The 23,112-nt window shown below is 32.6% G+C and overlaps 1 protein-coding gene and 1 non-coding gene across 11 annotated transcripts in view; one reads left to right on the top strand and one right to left on the bottom strand.

The window, feature by feature from the left end:
• The window catches only part of Wdfy3 (WD repeat and FYVE domain containing 3), a 249,231-nt gene that overhangs the window by 95,228 nt on the left and 130,891 nt on the right, over window positions 1-23,112 (top strand). For 8 of the 10 annotated variants that reach the window (XM_078021529.1, XM_078021536.1, XM_078021534.1 and 5 more), the window contains 7 exons: window positions 1,005-1,128; window positions 6,323-6,376; window positions 9,805-9,914; window positions 13,387-13,548; window positions 17,316-17,508; window positions 18,746-18,932; window positions 21,820-21,986. In XM_078021529.1, coding sequence (XP_077877655.1) covers window positions 1,005-1,128; window positions 6,323-6,376; window positions 9,805-9,914; window positions 13,387-13,548; window positions 17,316-17,508; window positions 18,746-18,932; window positions 21,820-21,986 — 997 coding nt within the window. The remainder of the gene's footprint in view (window positions 1-1,004; window positions 1,129-6,322; window positions 6,377-9,804; window positions 9,915-13,386; window positions 13,549-17,315; window positions 17,509-18,745; window positions 18,933-21,819; window positions 21,987-23,112) is intronic. The other 2 variants (XM_078021535.1, XM_078021532.1) reach the window with 1 other exon arrangement.
• On the bottom strand, window positions 4,383-4,456 carry Trnaa-ugc (transfer RNA alanine (anticodon UGC)). Its single transcript has one exon. It is a non-coding gene; the product is annotated as a tRNA-Ala (tRNA).

Genomic DNA, 23,112 nt, shown 5'->3' with positions numbered 1-23,112 from the left:
CCAGTTCCCACTTTATCTTTAAGAATTGTTTATTCTAAAGGTCATTTGTCTTAAGTTTTTGTGAAAACAATTTTAAAAGTCTTCTATTTGTTTCCTTTATTCCTCTCTTTTTCACAATAGTCTTATCTTGGAAATTGTTGTATTTAGAATTTATCAATTCTGAGATACACAGTGAAGTTAGTAAATTCTGTATTCAGCCCAGGACTTAGCAGTAGATCATTCTACACTTTTTCCTTCACACTGTGTCTGATTACCATTGACGAACCTTGAACCTTATTCCTTTCTGTAAGTTCTCAATTTAGGTTTCCTCAGACAAGGGTTGTATTTTCTAAAGTTTGTCATTGAGATTGATTCAGATTTTGTAGATAATGTCTTTTTTTCCTCATTAGTGTTTCAAATAGTTCATAAAATACAAATCTACAGTCTGTATACACAAAAAGCAAACAAAGTATAAGAATTACATTATGATGACCTTTAAAATATGCGATGGATAGCAGAAAAATTCACTTTAAAAAATTTCTAACTTTTGCTACAGTAGAGAGGTAGTCAGTAATTATTTCTTTATGATTTCAAGGGCAATGTTTTCATTTGTCTCTGTAGCAAGAAAAATATATTTTTATAGTTTTTAGGGTAATATCAGGCAAATTTTAGCTTTTTTTTTTAACTCCTCTAGATGTATAGATGATGGCTTTTAGATTTCATTTATTTAATCACATATTTTATTTATTTAATCACATATTAAATAAATAAATACAGGTCCACTGTCTTTTCTTCTCATAATCATATATAATTTATTTAATCATATTCAACAAATTATTTAATACATATGAGAAAATGTGTCTAGATGTGATCTATTAAAGAGGTGTGTTTTAAACATAATCAGACCCAAAGTTATTGTGTAACTATACTATGTGACTTGATCTTCAAGTTATGCCACACTTTGAAATTCACAAACATACACAAAAAGATAATAAGACTTCATTAAAATTGTCCTTTCTCCATAGGTTTTTGGAAATGCTCCGCCAAATACAATGACAGAAAAGTTTTCTGATCTTCTGCAGTTCACAACCCAGGTCTCACGACTAATGGTGACAGAAATTCGAAGGAGAGCATCAAACAAATCCACAGGTATTACAGAAGCCAGAAAAACCAGATTTATTTGAATAAACAGGCAATTCTCTTCTTTTTTTAGTTTTTATTGGTGCAATTCTTTAAAGTGCTTCTACGGTTAAATAGAAAGTAGCCTGTTTTCTAAGCACATGGATTTTGCTTAGCATTGCCCCTACCTATTCTGTGACATTCTTCTGTTGGTTTCAAGGTCTACTCTAAAATAGAGTATTTCTACTTGAAGCTGCTCTTCTTGGACCACTACTACCTCCACTACAACCCTTTTAAACCACTGTCTTTCCTTCTCATAAAATCCAAAATCCTTAACAGTGCTCCAAGCAAATCTGTGATTTTTGTTTTGCCGTGTGTTTTTTGGCATTTACTTTTTTTAAAAAAAATTTCTTGTTCTTTTTCTGTATTTCAACCAGACTGAGCTGAGTATAATCCCTAAACATGTCTGTAATTTTCTTTTGGTCCTTATAATGCTCATAAAGAAGTGTGCTGGGGGGTCTACTCAACACAGCTGAGTTTGCATTTGGGTGGAGTGATACCTCTGCCCTCTTCTCCATCCCCTGTTGCTCTCATCCCCAGTAGAATAATATGAGAGCCATTCAGTCAGTGAGGAAACACATGAATTGCTAAGCTGGCTGTTTGCATACTACATTGGTTTACTTGTTAGACATGTAAAGGAGCTGTTTGAAAATGCTAGCTATCTAGTCCCAGAAGGCCACTGAGTGGGAGCTACCTCTGTCATGGGAAGTTGAGCTTGGGTATGGCCCCCACTGTGGGGAGATGTTGAGTGTCTTAGCTAGTTCCTTCTCCAGGCAGCCCAGCTGAGTTCTCAAGGATTTTGGATAAACTTCAACTGTATTATGTCAATCCCTTGTTCAGTGGGAGTCAGATTCTATGTTGGATGTGATCTTATCTCAGAACCTAAAATGTAATTTCTCTATTATATTCTGGATTTCTGAGTTTTTCTGAAGCTATCTAGATTCTCTATTTTTTGAGAGCTGCTAAACTTTTTTTTTTTTTAATCTAGACACTTTTGGGATCTTTGTTCTAAAATTTCATGATAACATGCCTAGGGGTATGCCTATTTTTATAGATTATACTGAATACTCATTGGGCCCTTTCAGTCTGGGACTTTATATCCTTTAATTTTGGGAAAGTTTAATGTTTTTTTTAAAAATAATATCCTCCCCTCCATTTTTTCTTTCTTGTCAGATGTTCTTCTTAGACCATCCTCATTTTATTATCTTTTTTCTTATTTTTTGTCTTTTGACTGCTTGTTAAGAAAACACCTCAGTTTTATCATCTAGCCCTTCTATGGAGTGTTTTTCACGTGTGACATTATATTTTTTCATTTCTAAGAGTTATTTTCTTTTTTATTGGTTTCGAGCCTCTCATGGGTATATTTTCTTCTATGTGAGCTCTCTCTCTGTCTCCCTCCCTCCCTCTATCTCTTTTGACTTTGATGGTAAAGAATGTCCTCATATCTCATTCATGACCATTCATTCTTATATACAAATGGAGCGTATGGGTAGCCTTTTAATTATGGGTAGAGCTTGTGACTCTGACTTCTGGATAAGGTAATCTTGCCTGGCTGTTTTTTAAAATTTTTCCCTTGATACAGATGAATTTCTCAGAGAATTGTCCAGTCTCTGCTTAGATAATACATGTCTAATTCTTAGCATATTGGAAGCCAAGTGGGAGGAAGGTTTGGGGAACCTCAACATTCAGTATATAAGTTTTTTTCCTGTATGTCCATAATGTTTGTAATATATTCCAATGCAGACTTCTTCTCTTACCCTTTCCATTGAATAAACCTCCAGTCCACTGCCCACGTGGTAGAGCTCAGGGGCTCTAATTTCTATGAAACATACTTTCCACCAGTCCTTCCCTGTGTAGTTTCATACTTGCCTCTTCTTCCAAAGATATCTGGTATTCTCAGTTCCTGAGCTTTTCCACAGTGGTTCCTTTTTCACTTTCCCTGAGCATTGCTGTAAGATTCTAGAGTTTGTTGAAATCAGTTACCACTAATCTCTTCTATTTTAGCACCCAAAATGTTGTTTCTCTTATTTTTCCTGTTTTCTTTGTACTTAGAGGTTTATGCCTTTTTAAAAAAGAAAATTCCCATTATGACCATTTTAGTGGATATATCAATCTACCCAGGCTAATGGAACAAAGTTCCATGGATTTAAATAGTAAGAATATATTTTCTTACAGCCTTGGGAGTCTGGAAGTCCAAGGACCAGCTGCCAGCATGGTTGGGTTCCAGAAAGGGCTCTTTTCCTGGCTTGTAGACTATCACCTTCTCACTGGGCTCACATGAAGGAGAAAAAGAGGGCAAGCCCTCTGGCATCTTTTCATAGAAGGAGACTATTCCCATAATGAAGGTCTTACCCTCCTGATGACATTTTACCCTAATTACTTGCCATAGGCCCCTCCTTTAAATGCCATCACATTGGAGTTTATGGCTTCACATATGAATTTTGGTCTATATCCATGGCATTTTAGGAAAGAAGAGAAATAAATGCATATGTTCATCTTAACTGGAACCTATTCGCATATGTTGATGTAATAGCCATTAAAATGATTTCAGATTGAGGATTAAATCCCTTATTGAGAAGTAATACATTATATGAATTGATTATAGATTTTAAAGTGAGTTGGTTTTAATTATATTTGCAGTCCTTGAAACAAATCTAATGAATGGTGGTAAAATGAAGTATGTGTCCCTGTTTTCTCCCTTTTCCAGTTAAAATGAAATTACATCTGCCTTTGTCTTTCCTGATCTCAGTTACTCTGCTGGAAGTGAAAATTTGGTATATAAGATTAGTATTTTATGCCTAGTTAGTTACTTTAAACAGATGATATAAAGGAAAATTTCTCTGTCACACATTGTCTCCAGGTTTTTCTTTTTGGGTGACATTCTAGATTAGAAAATAATTTCTAATAGTTTATTTTTCTACTTCTCTTTCTCTTTTTAAACACCCAATCTGCATGTCTGTAAAGAGAAATTTTGCTACAATAGAACTTTGTTTTCTTAACTTCTTTTATGATTTTATACTAACAGGGTTATTTTTAGGTGTTATCAAAGATATCTTAAATGGAGATGTCTTGGTGTAAATTATAGTAATAGTTACACAAATATTTTCTTAATTTTTATAATTATACTCATAGAGTGTTGCCAAAATAGTAGTATTCTATGCCCTTCACTCGCCTGTCTTTATTTTTTAACATATATTTCTATTTATTTATTTATTTATTTATTTAGATAGGTGCTGGGGATTGAACCCAGGGCCTTGTGCATGCAAGGCAAGCACTCTACCAACTGAGCTACATCCCCAACCCCTGTCTTTATTTTTGACATCCTACTATGGGGGATTTTTATTTCATTTTTTTTTTTTAGTTGTAGACACACAGAATACCTTTATTTTATTTATTTGTTTTTATGTGGTGCTGAGGATCAAACCCAGTGCCTCATACATGCAAGGCAAATGCTCTACCAACTGAGCTACAACCCCAGCCCACTACTGGGGATTTTTAAGGTACAATTTTTTATATCATGTAATTTGTAGTTTTAAACTTTTGAACTTCATTTAGATTCTTATAAGATTCACTTCATTGTGTTACTTCCTCATGAGAGAAACCTTTCCTAATCACTCTTTTTCAAATAGTTCTTCTAATCGTCTATGTATTCAGTCACTTGTGTATCATTTATAGCTTTGTCATCATCTGATGATATTTACTTATTTTATTGTCTGTTGTGTTCACCATGTATCACTAACATCTAGAAGATGCCCGTCACATATTAGGTGTTTGATAAATTTTTACTGATTTTTGACATTGGATTTTTCTGCCTCCCCCCCTCTCTAATGCTTCGAGAAAGAGCCAGCCTTACTGATTTTTAGGAGAAAAGTATAATTCTGGATATCTCTTCATTTGGCCTTAAAGAACTCTAGCTACGGGAATCCTTATTCTTTCATTTTTAATCTTGAATGCTGGAAGATTTTTTTGGTCAGTGTTATCAAAAATATTTTCATGGAAGTATAAATAAATTTCTAACTTTTTAGGATTTAGGTACATCCTGAGTCATCTATCTCTTTGATATTTTATTCAAATTTATTTATTTATTCATTTTTATTATGGTTGAGAAACATATGATATAAGATCTATTCTCTTAACTGTACAGCATTGTTAAGTACCATGCTACATAGCAGTCTCCAGAACATTTTCATCTTGCTTGACTGAACTATATTGATTGCACAATAACTCCTCATTTCCCTCACTCCCAGTTTCTGACTTGTAGCCACTATTCATTCACCTTTCTGCTTCTGTGAGTTTGACTACTTTAGATAACATATACAGGTTTTGTTTTTTTTTATTTTATGGGTAGTTATCTTTGGAAGGAATTTTGTCATAATTTACAGTCATCATAATTTTTCTCTAAATTGAATCCTCTTTTTCCATTGGAAATTGACTATATTTGTTTTGTACCAGGACAAGTTTTTTTTTCTAGGACTCTTCTGAATTTGGTGTGGAAATCTTGTATGTCTCACTGAATCACCACCCACATAGTCTTTGTCAAATCCCTTCTAACTAGATACTTCAGACAGAAACAGGTGTGCCAACAATTCTGCTATTTAAATCTATCAGAAGTCAGAAAAGAGGGAAAATTTTTAGGGAATATCAAAAGCAAAATGAATACATGGATTCTTGATTATATGTTAGAATATCTTCATAATTTTCTCTTTTTCTCCTTTTAATTCTCTCTTGGTTGTTGCCTCTGTGTGACTTTTGTTATAAATATAAAGTGACTGTCAGTTAATTTGAGGAGACATCACATAAAACATAACTGGCTGTGTTGTACACAGATTTCTCTCCACTAAAATGTTTATGTTTGTAATTTATTTAATCTATTTATGAGTTATTAAGTTCTGCTATATTGATTCTGCTTAATTCTAAAGGTATATGGTCAATTTATATTAGTAAAGCAGAAAATTCACACCTATATAAAAATAGTATCTTGAGTTTATTATTAATGACTTTGCTACTTGCAAGGAACCTCTATTAAACCCAGTGGCGCAATTCCCAGTAGATGGCAACTCAGTGATGAAAGCCTAGATGCTGTTGACCACAGTACTCCTATGATGGGATTGGTGGAATGTAGAGAAGCCCCAATTAGACAACCTAGCCTTTTTTTTTTAAACAGAAAAACAGTGTACCCTGCTGCCCTCCAAGGATTTCAGAGCCACAACACCTTCAGGTAATTTAATTCCCAAGGTGTGGTCATGTATCAAGTAAAAAGAAGCATGAAAGCTATGAGTTCTAATACTGTTTTCTGACTAACGTTTGGAATTTCTTTTGGAAGGGTAGATCTGCTTAGGACTTTGTTTCTTCATTAATATGAAACGAGTATAATAATACTATTGACATGTCTCATACCATCATCCTGAGGAATGAAAGAATTATGGTATTGCACTTGTTATTAACAAGTTTTGCATTATGATCATTCTGAATGCTGTCTAGCTGAACTCACTTAGAATCTTTCAGTGTAGGCTGGAAAATTATATTTGTCTTTAAATTGTCTACATTTTTAATTTATTTAATCTATTTATGACCTCTACTAACTCCATTTCTATGTTTTTCATTCTAACTATCAAAATGAAGTATGAAAGCTAAAGCTTAAATCAAATGATTGATGCTTCTGAGGACGAATTAACATTAATGTCTTTCATTAACACTTAGAGCCTTTGCTTAAATCATTACTTAAATTTGTATTTGTTACATATTATTGAAATTAAAAGATCTTAATGCAATGGGTTTGTTCTAGAAGTGCTTTTTCCCCCTGGATTTAAGAACCTATATGATTTATAGAAGAGTTACTTAAAATTTCTTTTTTATATTTCTTGTTTTGCTTTGTTTTTCCTTTTTTTGTCCTGCTTGGGACCAAACTCAGAGCCTTGTGGATGCTGGGCAAATGATGCACCACCGAGCTACACCTCAGACTGTACATAATTTTTTTAAGACCATTTTTAAAAATTTTTTTTTATTTGTCAATGGACTTTATTTTGTTTATATGCAATGCTGAGAATTGAACCCAGTGCCTCACACATGCTAGGCAAGCACTCTACAACTGAGCCACAACCCCAGCCTAAGACCGTGTTGTTTTTTTGTTTTTAAACACTGCTTTAAATGCTATGTATTTTGAAAGTGACCAGCTTACCTAACTTCAAATGAAAAGCTGGAGATCTTTGAGATATTCTGAATGACAGCATAATTAAATTGGTGGGTAAAAGTAAAAATGGTTCTTCTGAATACACTTCTTATGTAAAGATAGATACGTCAGTGGGGTTTGGGACTCACCTACATCAGTTGGCCACACTGGGGTCCAAAAAGCTTTATCTGGATGAGCATGAACACATAGCCAATTAATAGGAGTGCATGCTTCTGCTTATGTGATCTTTCCAGCTTCTCCTCAGGTAGAATCATTGGTAATATTAAGTTGATAAAGATACTAAAGAGATACATATAAATGATTACAGTATTTTGGTTCTTTTTGGTTTATTTTACTATATTGTCTTATCAGCCAACAATCTGTGTAGCATGTTATAATATTTAATAGAATATTGCCTTTCTAACTATCATTTGTCTTCTTATCTTGTTGAATACCTTTATGTTGATTGACAACTAAAACAAAAATCTCCACATACTTAAAGTATAAATACCCACCATTGAACACATAAATGAACTATTTTAAAGCAAAAGTGCAATTTTGGTGTTTTGGTTCTCAAAATAAGGTTGCTTCCATTGTTTATATTTTACAGTCTGTTGAATAATAATAAACATCCATAATTGCACAGCTTTTTTTAAAGTTAGTATTGTTAACTTGTTCAAAATGTGCCTTAACTATGAGTTTCTATCTTCTTGAACCCCCAAAATAATTGTTTTGCCTCTTCTCTTACAGTATATCTGTAGAATTTAGATAACCCAAAGTATTTTTTTCTTTGTATTACTCCCCTTTTTAAAACTTAAACTTTCTTACCCATATTAAGCCCAAACTCTTGGTGTGTATAAGAAGTTGAGCTCAGTGTGTCCTTCTGTTATAATCATTCCTTTGGTCTAGGTAGATTGATTCATTCAGATGTGCTGTCTATGTGCTAGTAATGTGCTAGATAACAAGGATTTACAGTGAACGAGGCTTACAAAGAGTCTAATCATGGTGTTTATTTTCTAGATAGGGATGAGAGACTATAAATTAGTTAATACAAGAAAACAATAACCTCAACACTTAGGAGATATTGAGGTATTAGAAATAAATCAGGCTTCTGTTGCCTTCCCTTGTTTCTTGTAATTTTTTGTTAATCACTATCTTTATCTCTTATAGATTAGATTGCCTAGATTCAAATATGAGTTCACTAACTAGTTATGTGGCTGTTGGCGAATTGCTTATCCTCTTCATTTCTTGATTTATGCTGGAATGAGGGGTACATTAATAGAAAATAACTCAAGGTTTTTGTGAAGATTAAGTGAGTTAAACACTCAAGTACTTCAATATAATTTAATTATAATTTAGACTCAATAAAATAAGCTACTTTAAAAGTTGTCCCAGTAAAATGTTTTCTCAGATGGAAGCATATAAGGAAATAATGTCCGTACAGAATCATATATAGGTCTTGTATTCAGTATTCTAATAAAGCACTTTTGAATGGGTTAAATTGAAGAAAAATTACATCTGAGCCTCTAAATTTTACTGCTTCTATTTTATGAAGTTAAGTATACATCAGTGTCTTTCAGGCATAGTGAACAGTTTGGACTTATTTTCTGATAACTTTAATTCATCTTATAAATCAATATAAATATTGGAAAACTGCAGATGAAATTAAGTGCATGTTTAGAATTTGTTCATTTTTTCTTCTCTCTAAAAACATAACCAGCTAAATTTGCTCACTCAACAACAGTTCTGTGAATGACTTTCTCCTATATCTCTGTTTCTCTATGCCTGCTGTCAGCCTCTCAGGTTTTACCTAGGTAGACTCTTCATTTTATTTCCTTTCCACCAGTCCTTGTTCTTCCAGTCTGCCTTATGCATTATAGCTAGATAGGTAGTCTTAGAATAGCCCTTTCTACTTTGCCCAGGAAACTGTATTTGTTCTAAGAGTCAGCCACAGCCCTTAGATTGCCTTCTTTCATAATCAGGTGTCTATATTTTTTAAATCACTGCTGTTGATATTAGGCTCTGCCTCTGAACATATGCTCTTTTACAACAGTGTTAATGCAGTTCTTGGTCTTGATCCGTGTTCAGCAGGCTCATTCCTCTAGCCCCACTTGTTCCAGTGCCTTGCTTCTCTCCATGCCTTTCAGCCCTCCCATTTCTTGGACAACATGTACAAGTTTTCCAGGCAGATTTAATTCTTATTTCACTCTTTCCCATAACTCTTTTTGATTAGTTTATGTCATTCTTTTTTGCTAAAATATATATAGGTTGACTTTTATATTTCTGTATTAGTGAAGGTAGTTTTTTTGTATACCATTAAAACATCATAACTTTAAATTTTTTTTTCATAGAGTGTGTAATAGTGCTGATATAAGAAGGCTCAGCTTAGTAAATGATTCTTTCCTTGGTAGATTTTAAAGAATTTTTTTATAATTGATTTTACCTGCAACCTAATGGCTTTCTCTTTGATTTTATAGAGGCTGCAAGTCGGGCCATAGTCCAGTTCCTGGAGATCAATCAGAGTGAAGAAGCCAGTAGAGGCTGGATGCTTCTGACAACAATTAATTTGTTGGCATCCTCTGGTCAGGTCAGTTTTTAGTTTTCATTTTTGACAAATGTACTCTTTGTTATCTTCTTGTGGGATTTTTTTTTTTATTAAGTTGATCATTGTATCTAAATAAGATAATATGATAGGCCTTTGTGTTCTCCTAACTCTTCTAAAACATTACTTCATGTTTCTTATAATCTCTGTGACAAGCTTAACTTAGTATTTTATGTACTTTTTTCATGACAAAATGCATGACTTAGAGGAGTGGTTTCTATCTTTGTCATAACACAAAATTCTGATGTCATCTTTATAGCATGCTATGGAGAGTTGGACTATTCATGGCTAGAAGCAAGTAGCCTAGGAGCTCTGGGTTCATCAGGCCTAGCCCAACACTTGTGTAATCTGTGTTAGGGAAACTAAGGTAGAAAATCAGTATTCATCTAATTCCGCTCAGCTGGTAAGTTATGAATGACACAGAAAATACTGTTAATGTTTTTGGTATTAATAGAAAATAGAAGATATTGACATTTTCAGGATAATGGATTTTCCCTTCTCACTTGATTTATTCTGGAAATTGCTTTTTATTTCCTTTAAGTCAATTTTAAGTATTTGACATGGTACATCTTGTACATACTCTTTATGAGCCATTTAGACACCTGATTTTTTGTCTTCATTATTGTTGGAATGAAGGAGGTTTATTTGTAGGAAGATCCAGAGTGAATTACCTATAAAATTCAGTACCAATGTTGGACATGTCTATTGTCCACATTACAGCAGAGTTTAAACACCTCACATCATTTAATAAAGGTGACTATGACACCTATTACAATGAGTGGTCCATGCAGAAATAATACATACTTTTTATTTACAGTACCCTGAAATTAGTCACTAGCCCTAAAGTAGTTAGCACTTAGAATAGTCTCTTTCTGTTTATTCACTATTTTGTTTCTTTTTGTGTTTTACTGAGGGAATTGGCAAGAGCAACTTGTCCTTCCTTTCTTGAACTTTCCACATTTTAGCATAGAAACCCCTTAGTTCCAGGCAAATAGAAATGGTCGGTCACCCTACATAAACTGAAATAGTCCAGTTTTCAGATATCAGTCACTGTGCTGGATAACTAACAAAATCCCAATTCTATTTCTACTGATTGTTTAAGTGCCTCTATGCTGCTGTATCAAAATTTGGTTTGAAGTAACATATCTTCATGTTATTGAAACTTCAAAATTTAATTTAAATAATTACTGTTGATTTAATGTGTTTAATATGAACTTTTAAATTGAAATATTTCTTAGTTTTATTCATATTTTCTTTAGATGTTTTTTCTCTCCTTCTCATTTGTGAGCAGATTGTGTCCTTTCATGATACCTAACAACAATAGCAACTCAGTAGTGTGGATTATCCTAAACATGCACAAATACACACCCCTAAAAGTGTAAGAAAAGAATTAGGAGAAACCAAATCACTTGCAACAATTATCATGTTGCCAAATACTAGTTGGGATGCCAAGTTATACCTTAAATCTATCTGTGATAAAAAGAAAATAAAAAAATTACTGCTTTGCTAAATGGGAAAGGGAAGCTAGGTAGTAATCTTAAGTGGAAAATGATATATTTAAAAGCAAATACACTGTTATGCTTTGAGCTGCTTTTTGTTGTTGTTGTTTGTTTGTTTGAGTGCCATTTTCTGCTGACAACAGTGAGATACAGAGATGATGGAAATGTGGTCCTGACTCAACATACAGATGACAGAGATGAAATCAAGAAAGATAGTCCCATAAAATATAATAATGGCATATGTTTAGTGCTATTAAAATAGAAATGTGAGAGTAGAACTTTTTAAAAATAAGAGTAGGAGAAATAATGAGGAATTAAAGGGAATGTTTGAGATATAGCAGACACTTTAACTAAAAATTGTGGTGGCAAGTAATAATAAATGGTAGTTGGATAGAGCAGGGATTTAGTATTCTTGAGGTAGAAAATAATATTGGATATTTAGAAAGAAGCTAGATTTTTCAAGGTATTGTTCCTGAAGCTCATTCTCCTCTCCCTCATACTGCTACTGCATTAATTCAGGCCCCATCTTGCATATGGTTTTCTGTTTTAGTTAATTGCCCTTGCCACCTGGCTCTCTATATTAATTTATGATATATACTACCACCAGCCATACCTGAATTCTGATTGTGTCACTTTTTAATTGAGTGTAACATTGAATTGGGTGTCCATTGCCAGTAAAATAAAAGTCAAACTAGAATGTGAAACTCTTTTCATAGGTTGTTTACTTACACACTTTATGTATCACTTGATTAGCTCTCTAACCTGAAGCAAGGTATGTAAATAATGAGGTTCAGTTGCCTCTTTGTAAGATCAGAGTCATAGGACAATAGTATCTATCTCAGTGTTGACTTGACTAGTAGTTGAGGTACACATGTTGAAGAGTGAACACTTAATTGAAAGATTAGTTTTTATTTGTGTGGCTTTTCAGTAATCAACAGTTTGCAGCTCTGGTGTCTTAAGTGTATTGTATACATCATATGTCCTAACTTCCTCTGTGTTTTTAGGTGAATCTTTCCTCCTTATTTTAATTTTGTGTATTTTTCTGTTTCATTTCAGGCAGTGTTTATCATTTCCGCTTTATATTAGCCTCTATATGTTGCCATTGTTAGACTTCAGAGATAGTAGTTCTTACAAATCTATTAGATTTGCTAGTAAACTGTGGCCTTCTGAAGGGCAGGGCTGCTTCGTCTTTGCATTCCCTGCCTCCTTCACACTGCCAGGTTTACCCTAGGCATTCAATAAGTGTTTGATGAGAAACTAAATAAACTAATGAACAGTTGATGCCAACTTGTTGGTTCCAGTGCAAGATTTTTTATACAAAACCATATCATGGAAAATTTGGGTGAATATTGTCTAGAATTTCTTCTTTTAAAAAGAAAATTATAAGTATTGATGTATTTAGTTAGATCAGTGATTATTGTATCTCTCAAGTGTCTTTCCAGCTTCAATAATCTATAAAAAGACTAAAGATAAAAATTATAGTAGTAAACTAATATTTTTTAGTACTCATATGTCTTTTGCATTTGTTATTTTATATAACCATAACATTAAGCTAAGATGTATGTAACATTCTATCCATTTTATAATAGAGGAATGTAAGGCCCAGGAAAAAGAAGTAGTTCCCCAAGTTCATGGTTATTAAGTACCTTTTCCTTAAAATCCCAAAGCTTATATTCTTTGAAACATGCTGCTGCTTAACAAACAAGTACCAAATTTAATAAATAACATTACGTAACAAAAAAAATCAATCTCAATATTTGATCTAAGCAAATTGGTCCAAATGTTAGAAATTGAGTGTCTCTAAGAAAGGTGTTATTTTGTAATTCTTACATACATTTAAAAAAGTTTTCTTGATAAATACTTTTCTGGTTTAAAATTTATGAGTCCTTCACCTTTACCAATTACTGTTATGCCTATTTGTCTATTCACTTATTTTATTTATTTATTTTTTTTTTCAGAAAACCGTGGACTGCATGACAACGATGTCAGTGCCTTCCACCCTGGTTAAATGTTTATATCTGTTTTTTGACCTTCCACATGTGCCTGAGGCAGTTGGAGGTGCACAGAATGAGCTACCTCTAGCAGAACGTCGAGGACTACTCCAGAAAGTTTTTGTACAGGTATGAAAGGGACTGTTTTCCTGGGTGTCTCCGTACCTTTATTTAAAGTGAAATGGTACACTCCGGAAGTGAATATTCTGCTTATTTCCATTTTTATAGTATTTCATTCTGTTTGTTATGATGAGATTTTATCTCATATAACTGTAACATTCTTTATATCTGCAGAGAGAATGTTGAAAAAAAATTTAAGGCTATTTGAAGCATTAGCAAATTTGTTTTTCTAAACAGATATTATTAATATTACATTTGATATATTGTATCGTCTTCAAAATGAACTAACCAGAGAAAGTTTTTTGATAGTCATGTTAAGACTTGTGCAACATTTCTAAAAATGTCAAGAAATTTTATTCAGTAGCTGTTTATATGCAGGAATTCTCTAGCCTGTAAATATTTAACTTATAAAAGACAGTTTATTTTAGTGGCCTCTGACACCTCTTCTGTTCCCTGTCCTGAAAGCTCTTTTCCGCTGTTACCACTGTTCTTCTAATAGCATTGTGGGTAAACCGAGGTTTAGTGGACTTTGTAGCTAGTCTACTATTATAGTCATCATGGGGAAAAATGATAGTGTTTCTTGGAGAAAAAAATTAAAACAAGCAACCTACAAACAAATAGAATGCAGTCTGCCCATGGTTTTGTCTAATATAGTATAAACATACATTTAATACAAAAAGATAGATATTTCACAATTTTACTTACACCAGGTATCTAAAATTATTAATGATTAGAACAACAATAACAACATCAAAAATAGAATGCTAGTTTCTAGGGATTATGGAGACAGCAGAAAAGGGAATTGTTGTTCACAGAGTATAAGATTTCAGTTTTGCAGGATGAAAAAATTCTAGTGATCTGTTATATAACAACATGCATATAGTTAACATTGCTTTATTACACACTTAAAATGGTTAAGATTATACATTTGATGGCTGGGGTTCTGTAGCTCAGTGATGAGCACTGGCCTAGCACATGCGAGGCGCTGGGTTCGATCCTTAGCACCACATAAAAATAAATAAATAAAATAAAGGTACCGTGTTCAACTATATCTGAAAAAAATATTTTAAAAAAGATCATAAATTTTATGAATGTTTTACCACAGTAAAAAGCAACGACAGCACCTTTGAATCAACATCCCTGAAGTTGTGTAATCTGAAATGCACCTTTAAAATGAAAATGATATCTACTTAAAGAATCTTTGTAAGATTTAAATCAGCTAATGTATAAAACATTGGTTCTCTGCTCAGCACAAAGTAGACACTTAAGTAAAAATAAGTCTTATTGGTACTGTTGCCATGAACATAGACAGAAAATAGAGGACGGTGTATTTGAGGTAGAGAGGTGGGCCAGGTGCAGATGACAGAAGCATGCTCACCTTGGGTTTCAGGAGTGTTTCCTTCATGATTCAGTAACTGCCTTTACCAGGTTCTAGTGGTGAAAGAACAGAGGGAGAGAGGGATGCCAACACAATTTTTGGAAGGAAAAGATTGGGATTATTCAATAAAATACTAAATTAGTACAACATTTGCTTTAGTAGATATTTTTGTGCTTGTGGTTAACATCTCATCTCATCTATCCCATAAGAGCTTTTGTTTTTCCCCAAAAATGATCATTTGAGCAAATGAAACTGAGCCAGAATTTAGACTTGTGGGACCCACAAATCAGATCTAATGAGAAAAACTATGGGAATAAGTGAAGAAATAAGTGGCATAGGAATGAAAACTGCTTGAAGACCTTGTTGATGAATATGGAAGATTAGTCTTTGCTTTTTAGAATAGCAGCCCCATTTCATTAAAGCCATTCTACAGAACTAACTAATGTCTTAGGCAGCAAATGGAAGCTGCATTTTATATGTAAGCATAGCAAAGTTTTTTTTTTAATACTTAAAAAAATTTACTATATTTGATACCACTGGATGCTGACTTGTAATAATGTGAGGCTCATTTTAATATACTGTTATTATTGAATGTTAAGACCAAAAGGAACTGAAAGTATCATTTAAATCAGACCCCTCACTTGAGTTATAGAAACTGATGTCCTTGTGCATAAGAGTGGCAGTGCTGAGAACCTTACTGCCCCACTCCCAACCCAGTGCTGCTTTTTTGCATCACTTTTTTTGGTTTAGTGCCTCATCAAGGGCTAGATATTATTTTCAACATTTTGTTTAGAAAACCGATAGAGATAACGCTTATTAAGTGTTTTATGACAGATGAAATCCCTGTGTTTGTATTATGTGACAGATGGTTTCCTGAGACCTTAGCGGTTGGTACTGTTTCATGCAGGCATTCATTCTTTGTTGATGTGGCCAATTACTGCTCTGCCACACTTGATTGGACTTTGTAACAGAGCCACTTCGAGTAGAAGTGATTATTATAGGGGCAGACGAGGAATGTGAAGTAGACTCTGCACTTTTCTGTTTTGTAAAATGAAGGGATTATAGTAGACAATTTTAAGAATCATTTTGCCTATAAAGATTAAGAACCAATTATCTTAGCAGTCAACAGATTCAAAGAGTCATTAAATCAGGTTTATTTTTGAGAACAGGGATTTGCTATTTTAGTTTTGTTTTCTGTGTTATAAATTAGAAAAATGGCATCTGTCCCTCTGATCACATAAGGTAGGGTCAAAGGCAATAAAGAATTTAATCAATAATATACCTCTCTGAGCATATACCTTTTGCTACACTTGATGATCTATATTTACATGTGGGAGAAGATATACATACTACCCATATTTATGGACATTCTTTATCTAGCAGCCTTTCTAGACCTGGGGCATCCATATTTACTAATTATATAAATATTTTACTGTTTTCATGAATTTTTTATTCTTCTTTCTTTCTGATAGTTGGCATTTATGAACTAGGAAACTTTTGTATCTAAACATGTTAATGTAATATTTCAAATACTTCTTTTCCTATTTAGAAATTTTCCCTACCAATTTTGAAATATCCAGATTTCATAAAGCTCTCTTTAAGAGAATCAACTGATTTCATAATTAATAGTTTATTCATATTTTATATTTTAAAAAATATTGAATTGAGGATTTAGCACTGAAAAGTTAACTTTTCCTGATACTGATCTGGGTTTAGAAGGATTTCTATTGAGGGCGGAAACCAAAATTGAAGTCCCCAGAAATCAGGTGCTCAGTGCTGCAAACGCTTGTGATGTGTATATTGTGCAACTCATAGTTTAGAAATCAGTTTTCATTCTAGACTTGAAGAAATCTGGACTTAACAAGATTTATGGCAGTTAGACACATTTTAAAAATACTTTGAAATTAAGATTATTTATATTATTCAAATATTCTTTTCTACCTTGACAGAATTGAAACCAATTTGAAAATTTCTTTATTTTCAAGATGTTTTCAATTTCTTCTCCTGTGACACTGTTTTTTTAGAGAAGAAAATCACATTTCAACTGTGTAAGAACTAATGAACTAAATTAGAATGACAAAATATTGAACAGGAAAGGTAGTGCTATTTTATCCTGTTTTAGACAGGTAGACAAAAATACCATGATGAAGAGAGCGGATAATAAAGATTTTTTAAAAATATAAACTGATATAAGGAAATGTTTTAACATAGCACACTTCTAAATTTCAAATGTCTTTTTAATGTTGCATATGAAAACTAGTCATTGTGGTTTTAATGATATTGCCCAACACTTACCCTCAATTTTTTTTTAATAATGTTGAGATCACATCTTTTTCTAGTTTTTCCCTTTTACTCACCCATTTATTTACTTTATGACATGTTTTGTTTTGTCTTTTAGATCTTAGTGAAACTCTGCAGCTTTGTTTCTCCAGCAGAGGAGCTGGCTCAGAAAGATGATCTCCAGCTTTTATTCAGTGCAATAACCTCTTGGTGCCCTCCCTATAATCTGCCTTGGAGGAAGAGTGCTGGAGAAGTCCTTATGACCATATCCCGACATGGTCTTAGTGTCAATGTAGTCAAGTATATTCATGGTGAATATCTCTATATATTCATTTTAAGTGTTCTGAATCTCTTATGCTTCATTTGAGACAAATTTTTAAATTATTTCTCCATTATCCAGAAATTGGCCTCTAATTTAAAAAATAAATTGTCTAGGAGAAAATAATTTTTAAATTTATGGAACATTTCAAAAGTAATAAATTCTCATTAGTTCTATATGATATATATCCTCAAGACTCAAAACTATTTCATTGTTGTGTAAATATTCAGTCCTATGTCATAGCCTATTCTTCTGTCTTCTGAAGAAAGACTACAGAAAGACTAGTAACAGTAGCATATTTGCTGAAAAAGAGCAAATATGCTACTGTTACTAGTCTTTCTGTCTTTCTGAATATGTCTCATATATAACCTGATAATCTCTCCAGTGGAAAATAAAGGGAATGAAGTGGATTCTTTATCACTACTAAGGAGGAATTTATCTGTTTAATCCATTCATTCAACTATTCTCTAAAATATATACAGAGATCATTTGTATAGTGTCTCAAATTATTCATTTTTAAAGTTTTTATTAGTGTCCTGAAACTCTTTCAAAATATTAACAACTATTTGTTCACTTGTAATATGAAAGATACATGTATAAACTCTTACTTAATATGTGAATTTGTCATTAAATAGTTTCTTCCCTTTTATTCTTATGTTGAACTTAGCTTTTTACATGTGACACTGGATCCTCAAAGTCAGTGATGTGGTACAACTGTAGTTTAAGCTAGGAACATGTAGTGTAATCATAATCTTGAAATTTTATTTCTGAAACACTTATGATGTCTATACCTTAAATCTGTATTGGTGTATATTCAGTCTGATGTGAATGTTAAATAATTAATGGATTTTTTCCTTCTTAAACTTTGAAGATACTTTTAATTTTTTTTTCATCCTGTTACTGTACCATCAGGAAAAAAAATCAAAAAAATTATCAGTGACCAATCCTTTTGTTTAATGATAAAATGTAAAACTGTGATGTAAGAACTATAATAAATGTCAATTCTTTCTAGGCACATTTGCATATAACCTTTCATTATCTACTTTAGAGGTAGGACTTTTACAATGAATTTGAATCATACATTTAATTTTAGAAGGTTTAACACTTATCTCATAGTGTTTTACATATTCGTTAAAATTTAATGTTTCATTAAATACCAGGTAAGAATGAAGAAAATTTTCTTGAGCAGTGGACATAATACATATTTATTTAATTCTTTATTCTTACAGAAAAAGAATGTTTATCTACTTGTGTTCAGAATATGCAGCAATCAGATGACCTATCTCCTCTAGAGATTGTTGAAATGTTTGCTGGGCTTTCTTGTTTCCTCAAAGACTCCAGTGATGTTTCTCAAACACTTTTGGATGATTTTCGGATATGGCAAGGATATAATTTTCTTTGTGATCTCTTGCTTAGGTAAAACCCCACAATTTAACAATATGTTTTCAATGTTTACTCAGGTTTTTTAAAATCAAAGTAAACAATGGGATTTGTGATTACAAGAAAAGGAAACATTTATTGACTGTATGTTTTGGTATCCTCTTGGCTTTACTGCCTTCTTTTTATTCTATTCTGACTACAGAGTAGAAGTAGTGAATTTAGAGTAAAAATTCTCAAATGCAGAACACAAATATGAGTTTAGATAGGAAGAATAAAACTACTGTTTAATAACCGAGGAAAAATTAGAAATACTCTTTGCTTTAGTAAAAGGTGAAAAATTTATATGATATGAAGAGGCTTGGGTTAAGATTAGTAAGGAAAAGTGCTTACTAGTCCATTAAACAGTAGTGTTTATTGATATGGTAAAATGAACTGTATTCATTTATAGAGCTGTTATTAAAGATATTTTTCACCAGTTTAAAAAAAAAGAAATACTCCTTGCTTAATTATACTTTTTGGTTGCTCTTATTTTATAGTACTTTTAGTATTATTATTAATGCAGTTAATAGTAAGAATAATTATGTAGATTAAATGAGATCTTATAAACATGTGTATAAAACAAGTGACTATAAAAATAGTCATTTCAAAATGTTTGACTTAACTACCCTTTGCCATTCTAAATGGTGAACGTGTATACTGAGGAAGCTGCTTTTAGAAATTTTATTAGGAAGAATACACTCGTTCCTTTCCAGCTGTTCCTGGACCACTAGTTATTTTTAAGTCATTTGATCCAATGTAAGAAAGCATTGTTTTGTGAACATATTATTCCTAATACCAGTTTAACCTACTTATCTTTAGTTAATGTTAGGCACCTCCCAAGAATATACTTTTGTATTTATATCCTCATTTATAAAAGAGGTTATATGAATGTTGATGAAGTAATCAGTTTACATTACTAGTGGAGTATTAGTTGGTACAATCCTTTGAGAATGCAGATTGACAGAATACTCCTAAGAACCTCAAAAATGTTGATACATGCTGAGTGTCATGGAGCATACCTGTTAATCCTAGCTACTTGGGAGGCTGAGGTTTGGGTTATATAAGAGAGTTTGGGCAACATAGGGAGACCCTTCTCAAAAAAAGAAAAAAAAAGAAGGTTGAAAATCTGACAAAATACTTTTTTATCCCTGATTATAGATCCTAATGATATAATGGTAAATGTGACAAAATATTCTGTGTATTTGTCCTTTTATATTTTAACTCTCTCATCTTCTCCCTGCCAAATCTGTGATTGGCTTGCATGATATTAGTAGAATACCAAGCTCTATGAAGAGCTTTATATATATAGTATGAGATTAGAAAAATTGAACTTTTCAGATTAAAAAAAAAAAACAAGTTTAAAAATATACATCAGTGTGGGCGCAGTAGAGCACGCCTGTAATCCCAGTGGCTCAGAAGGCTGACCCAGGAGAACTGCAACTTCAAAGCCAGCCTCAGCAAAAGCGAGGCACTAAGCAACTCAGTGAGACCCTGTCTCTAAATAGAATAGGTCTGGGGATGTGGCTCAGTGATATATATATATATCTCATCATGTTAAAAGTGATTATCTGAGTTGTGAACTAAGAATACATTTTCTTTTTTCATACTTTTGTGTATTCTCCAAGTTTGTTTGTTGGTTTATTGGTGCCAGGGAGAACCCAGGGGCACTTATCCACTGAGCCACATCCCCAGCCTTTTTATATTTTATTTAGAGACAGGGCTTCCCTAGGTTGCTTAGGGCCACACTGAATTGCTGAGGCTGGCTTTGAACTCTCAGTCCTCATGCTTCATGCTTTAGACTCCTGAGCCTCTGGAATTACAGGCCTTTGCCACCATAGCCAGCTCCAAGTTTATTTTCATGAGAACAAGTAACTTCTATTAAGAGGAAAAGCCCAATGAATCTGATTCTTTTAAAAAATAAGATCCTTGGGGCTGGGGATGTGGCTCAAGCGGTAGAGCGCTCACCTGGCATGCGTGTGGCCCGGGTTCGATCCTCAGCACCACATACAAACAAAGATGTTGTGTCCGCCGAGAACTAAAAAATAAATATTAAAATCTCTCTCTCTCTCTCTCTCTCTCTCTCTCTCTCTCTCTCTCTCTCTCTCTCTCCCCCTCCCTCTCCCCCCCCATCTCTCACTCTCTCTTTAAAAAAAAAGATTCTTTTAAACATTTGTGTTCTCAGAAAAGCCATTATCAAAGATAATTCCTTCATGACTCCAAAGTTCTTTCTAAAGAAATTATGACCATTTAAAAAAATTGTTAGATTCCTAGAACTTTATTTAATGATAATACTGGAATAGATTAGTGAAATTCAGGGCTGGGGTTGTGGCTCAACGGTAGAGTGCTCACCTCTCACATTCGAGCTCCACATAAAATAAATAAGTAAAATAAAGGTATTGTGTCCAACTACAACTAAAAAATAAATATTAAAAAAATTAATGAAATTCAGATAAAATTCTTAGAACTCTTCATATAAAATGTCTTAGGAAAGAATACTTTAAATAAAGTTTTGATTATAAACAGTTCAACTTGAACTCCAGAGCTTTGCAGTACCTAGAAGGATTATGTAATCTAGTTCTTTCGTTGTAGAATTTGTACCAAAAATTAGTGTTTTATCTAAAGTAGCACTGTTAGTGGGAAAATCAGCACTTACACAGAGTCATGCTTTCTGATTATTAATCTGATTTTTTTCCAATATACCGTAATGTGTTTTAATAAAATTGGTAAATTTTAAAAATATGTGTTTTCATATAGGAAAAATAGTAAAAGGAAACTTGTCAGAGTACTTTCTACATTTGTTTACTAAATCTAAAAATGCTTTCTGTATTAACTTTGAGGATACAATAAAACAGAAAAAAATTTGTCCAAATCATCCTTTTTCTAGATTGGAACAAGCAAAAGAGGCAGAATCCAAAGACGCCTTGAAAGATCTGGTTAATCTGATAACTTCCCTAACAACATATGGTGTCAGTGAACTCAAACCAGCTGGTGTTACCACAGGGGCACCCTTTTTGTTGCCTGGATTTGCAGTACCTCAGCCTGCTGGCAAAGGTGAGTTTAATTTTCTCCCCCATTTTTGCAACTCAGAGAAGTAGAAAAGGAATGAATTTGTCTTACTTTACTCCTTATATTATTTGAATAAAGATAATTTGTTGCTTTCCATTCAAGTTTGTGCTATATTTAGTTAAGCTTAGATAAAAATTTCCTGAGAGTGTTTGGCAAATTAAGTACTTGAAAATAATATTATAAAAACAAACTAAATGAAAAGTTTTATATTATGGTATTTCATTATAACATTCAAACAGTTTTATATACTAACACACTTCTTTTTAACTCCATGCTTTTTTACCATGCTTGGGTGGAACTTAAATTCACACTCTATAATTTTTAATATAGGAAAAGTATGAGGTATAAATGCTTATATTTCATTTAAAGCTAAATAAAACTAAGTAAAAGAAGTCACATTATTTTATTGATGTCAGAGATTAAATTTTGTAGTCTAGATTTTATAACATTTGGAACATCATAACATGATTTGTTACTTATTAAATATTGAAGAGGATCATGATATTTCCACATAAAACTTAACTAACCAAAAATAACATATCTGGTTGGTGATTTAAGTTTTTATGACATAGAAGTCAATAGTTAGAAACTTAATAGTCATGAGAATATATGATGCCATCAAAGTGTGATATGCTGTGCCCTCAGTGCATGGGTTGTATAGAACCTTTTAAATGAGTCTCTGAAATAAGCGTCGTTTCTCATGTTTGAGTGAGTCAAGATTTCATTTTTTAATATAATAAAAAAAAATAGTAGCCTCCTCAAAATAAGTTATAGACTTTAATTTCAATATTTCAGTTAACTTTTTCTATGAGTTAATATAAAAATATTTCAGTGATGTACTTCCTTTTTCATACTTCATTATTGTTTTATTTAGTTGATTACTCTGATCTTGATAATAACAACGTATAATATACTATAATTTTGTAATAACAGAATTAATGTCAAAAAATTAATCTTTTGTGTAATGTCATTGTTTGATTTTGTCTCATTTATATTAGGGATCACAATTATATGTCCTAGCATCTCTTGGGGACCTTGTGAGAATACAGTGACATATGTTTATGTTACTAGAAAGATGTTGCCCTAAAAGTTAGGATTCATGTGGTCATAG

Source organism: Ictidomys tridecemlineatus, chromosome 9, assembly GCF_052094955.1.
Source record: "Ictidomys tridecemlineatus isolate mIctTri1 chromosome 9, mIctTri1.hap1, whole genome shotgun sequence".
NCBI lineage: Eukaryota > Metazoa > Chordata > Mammalia > Rodentia > Sciuridae > Ictidomys > Ictidomys tridecemlineatus.
Note: the sequence above shows the minus strand (reverse complement) of the source record. Positions and strands in the feature narration are given on the sequence as shown.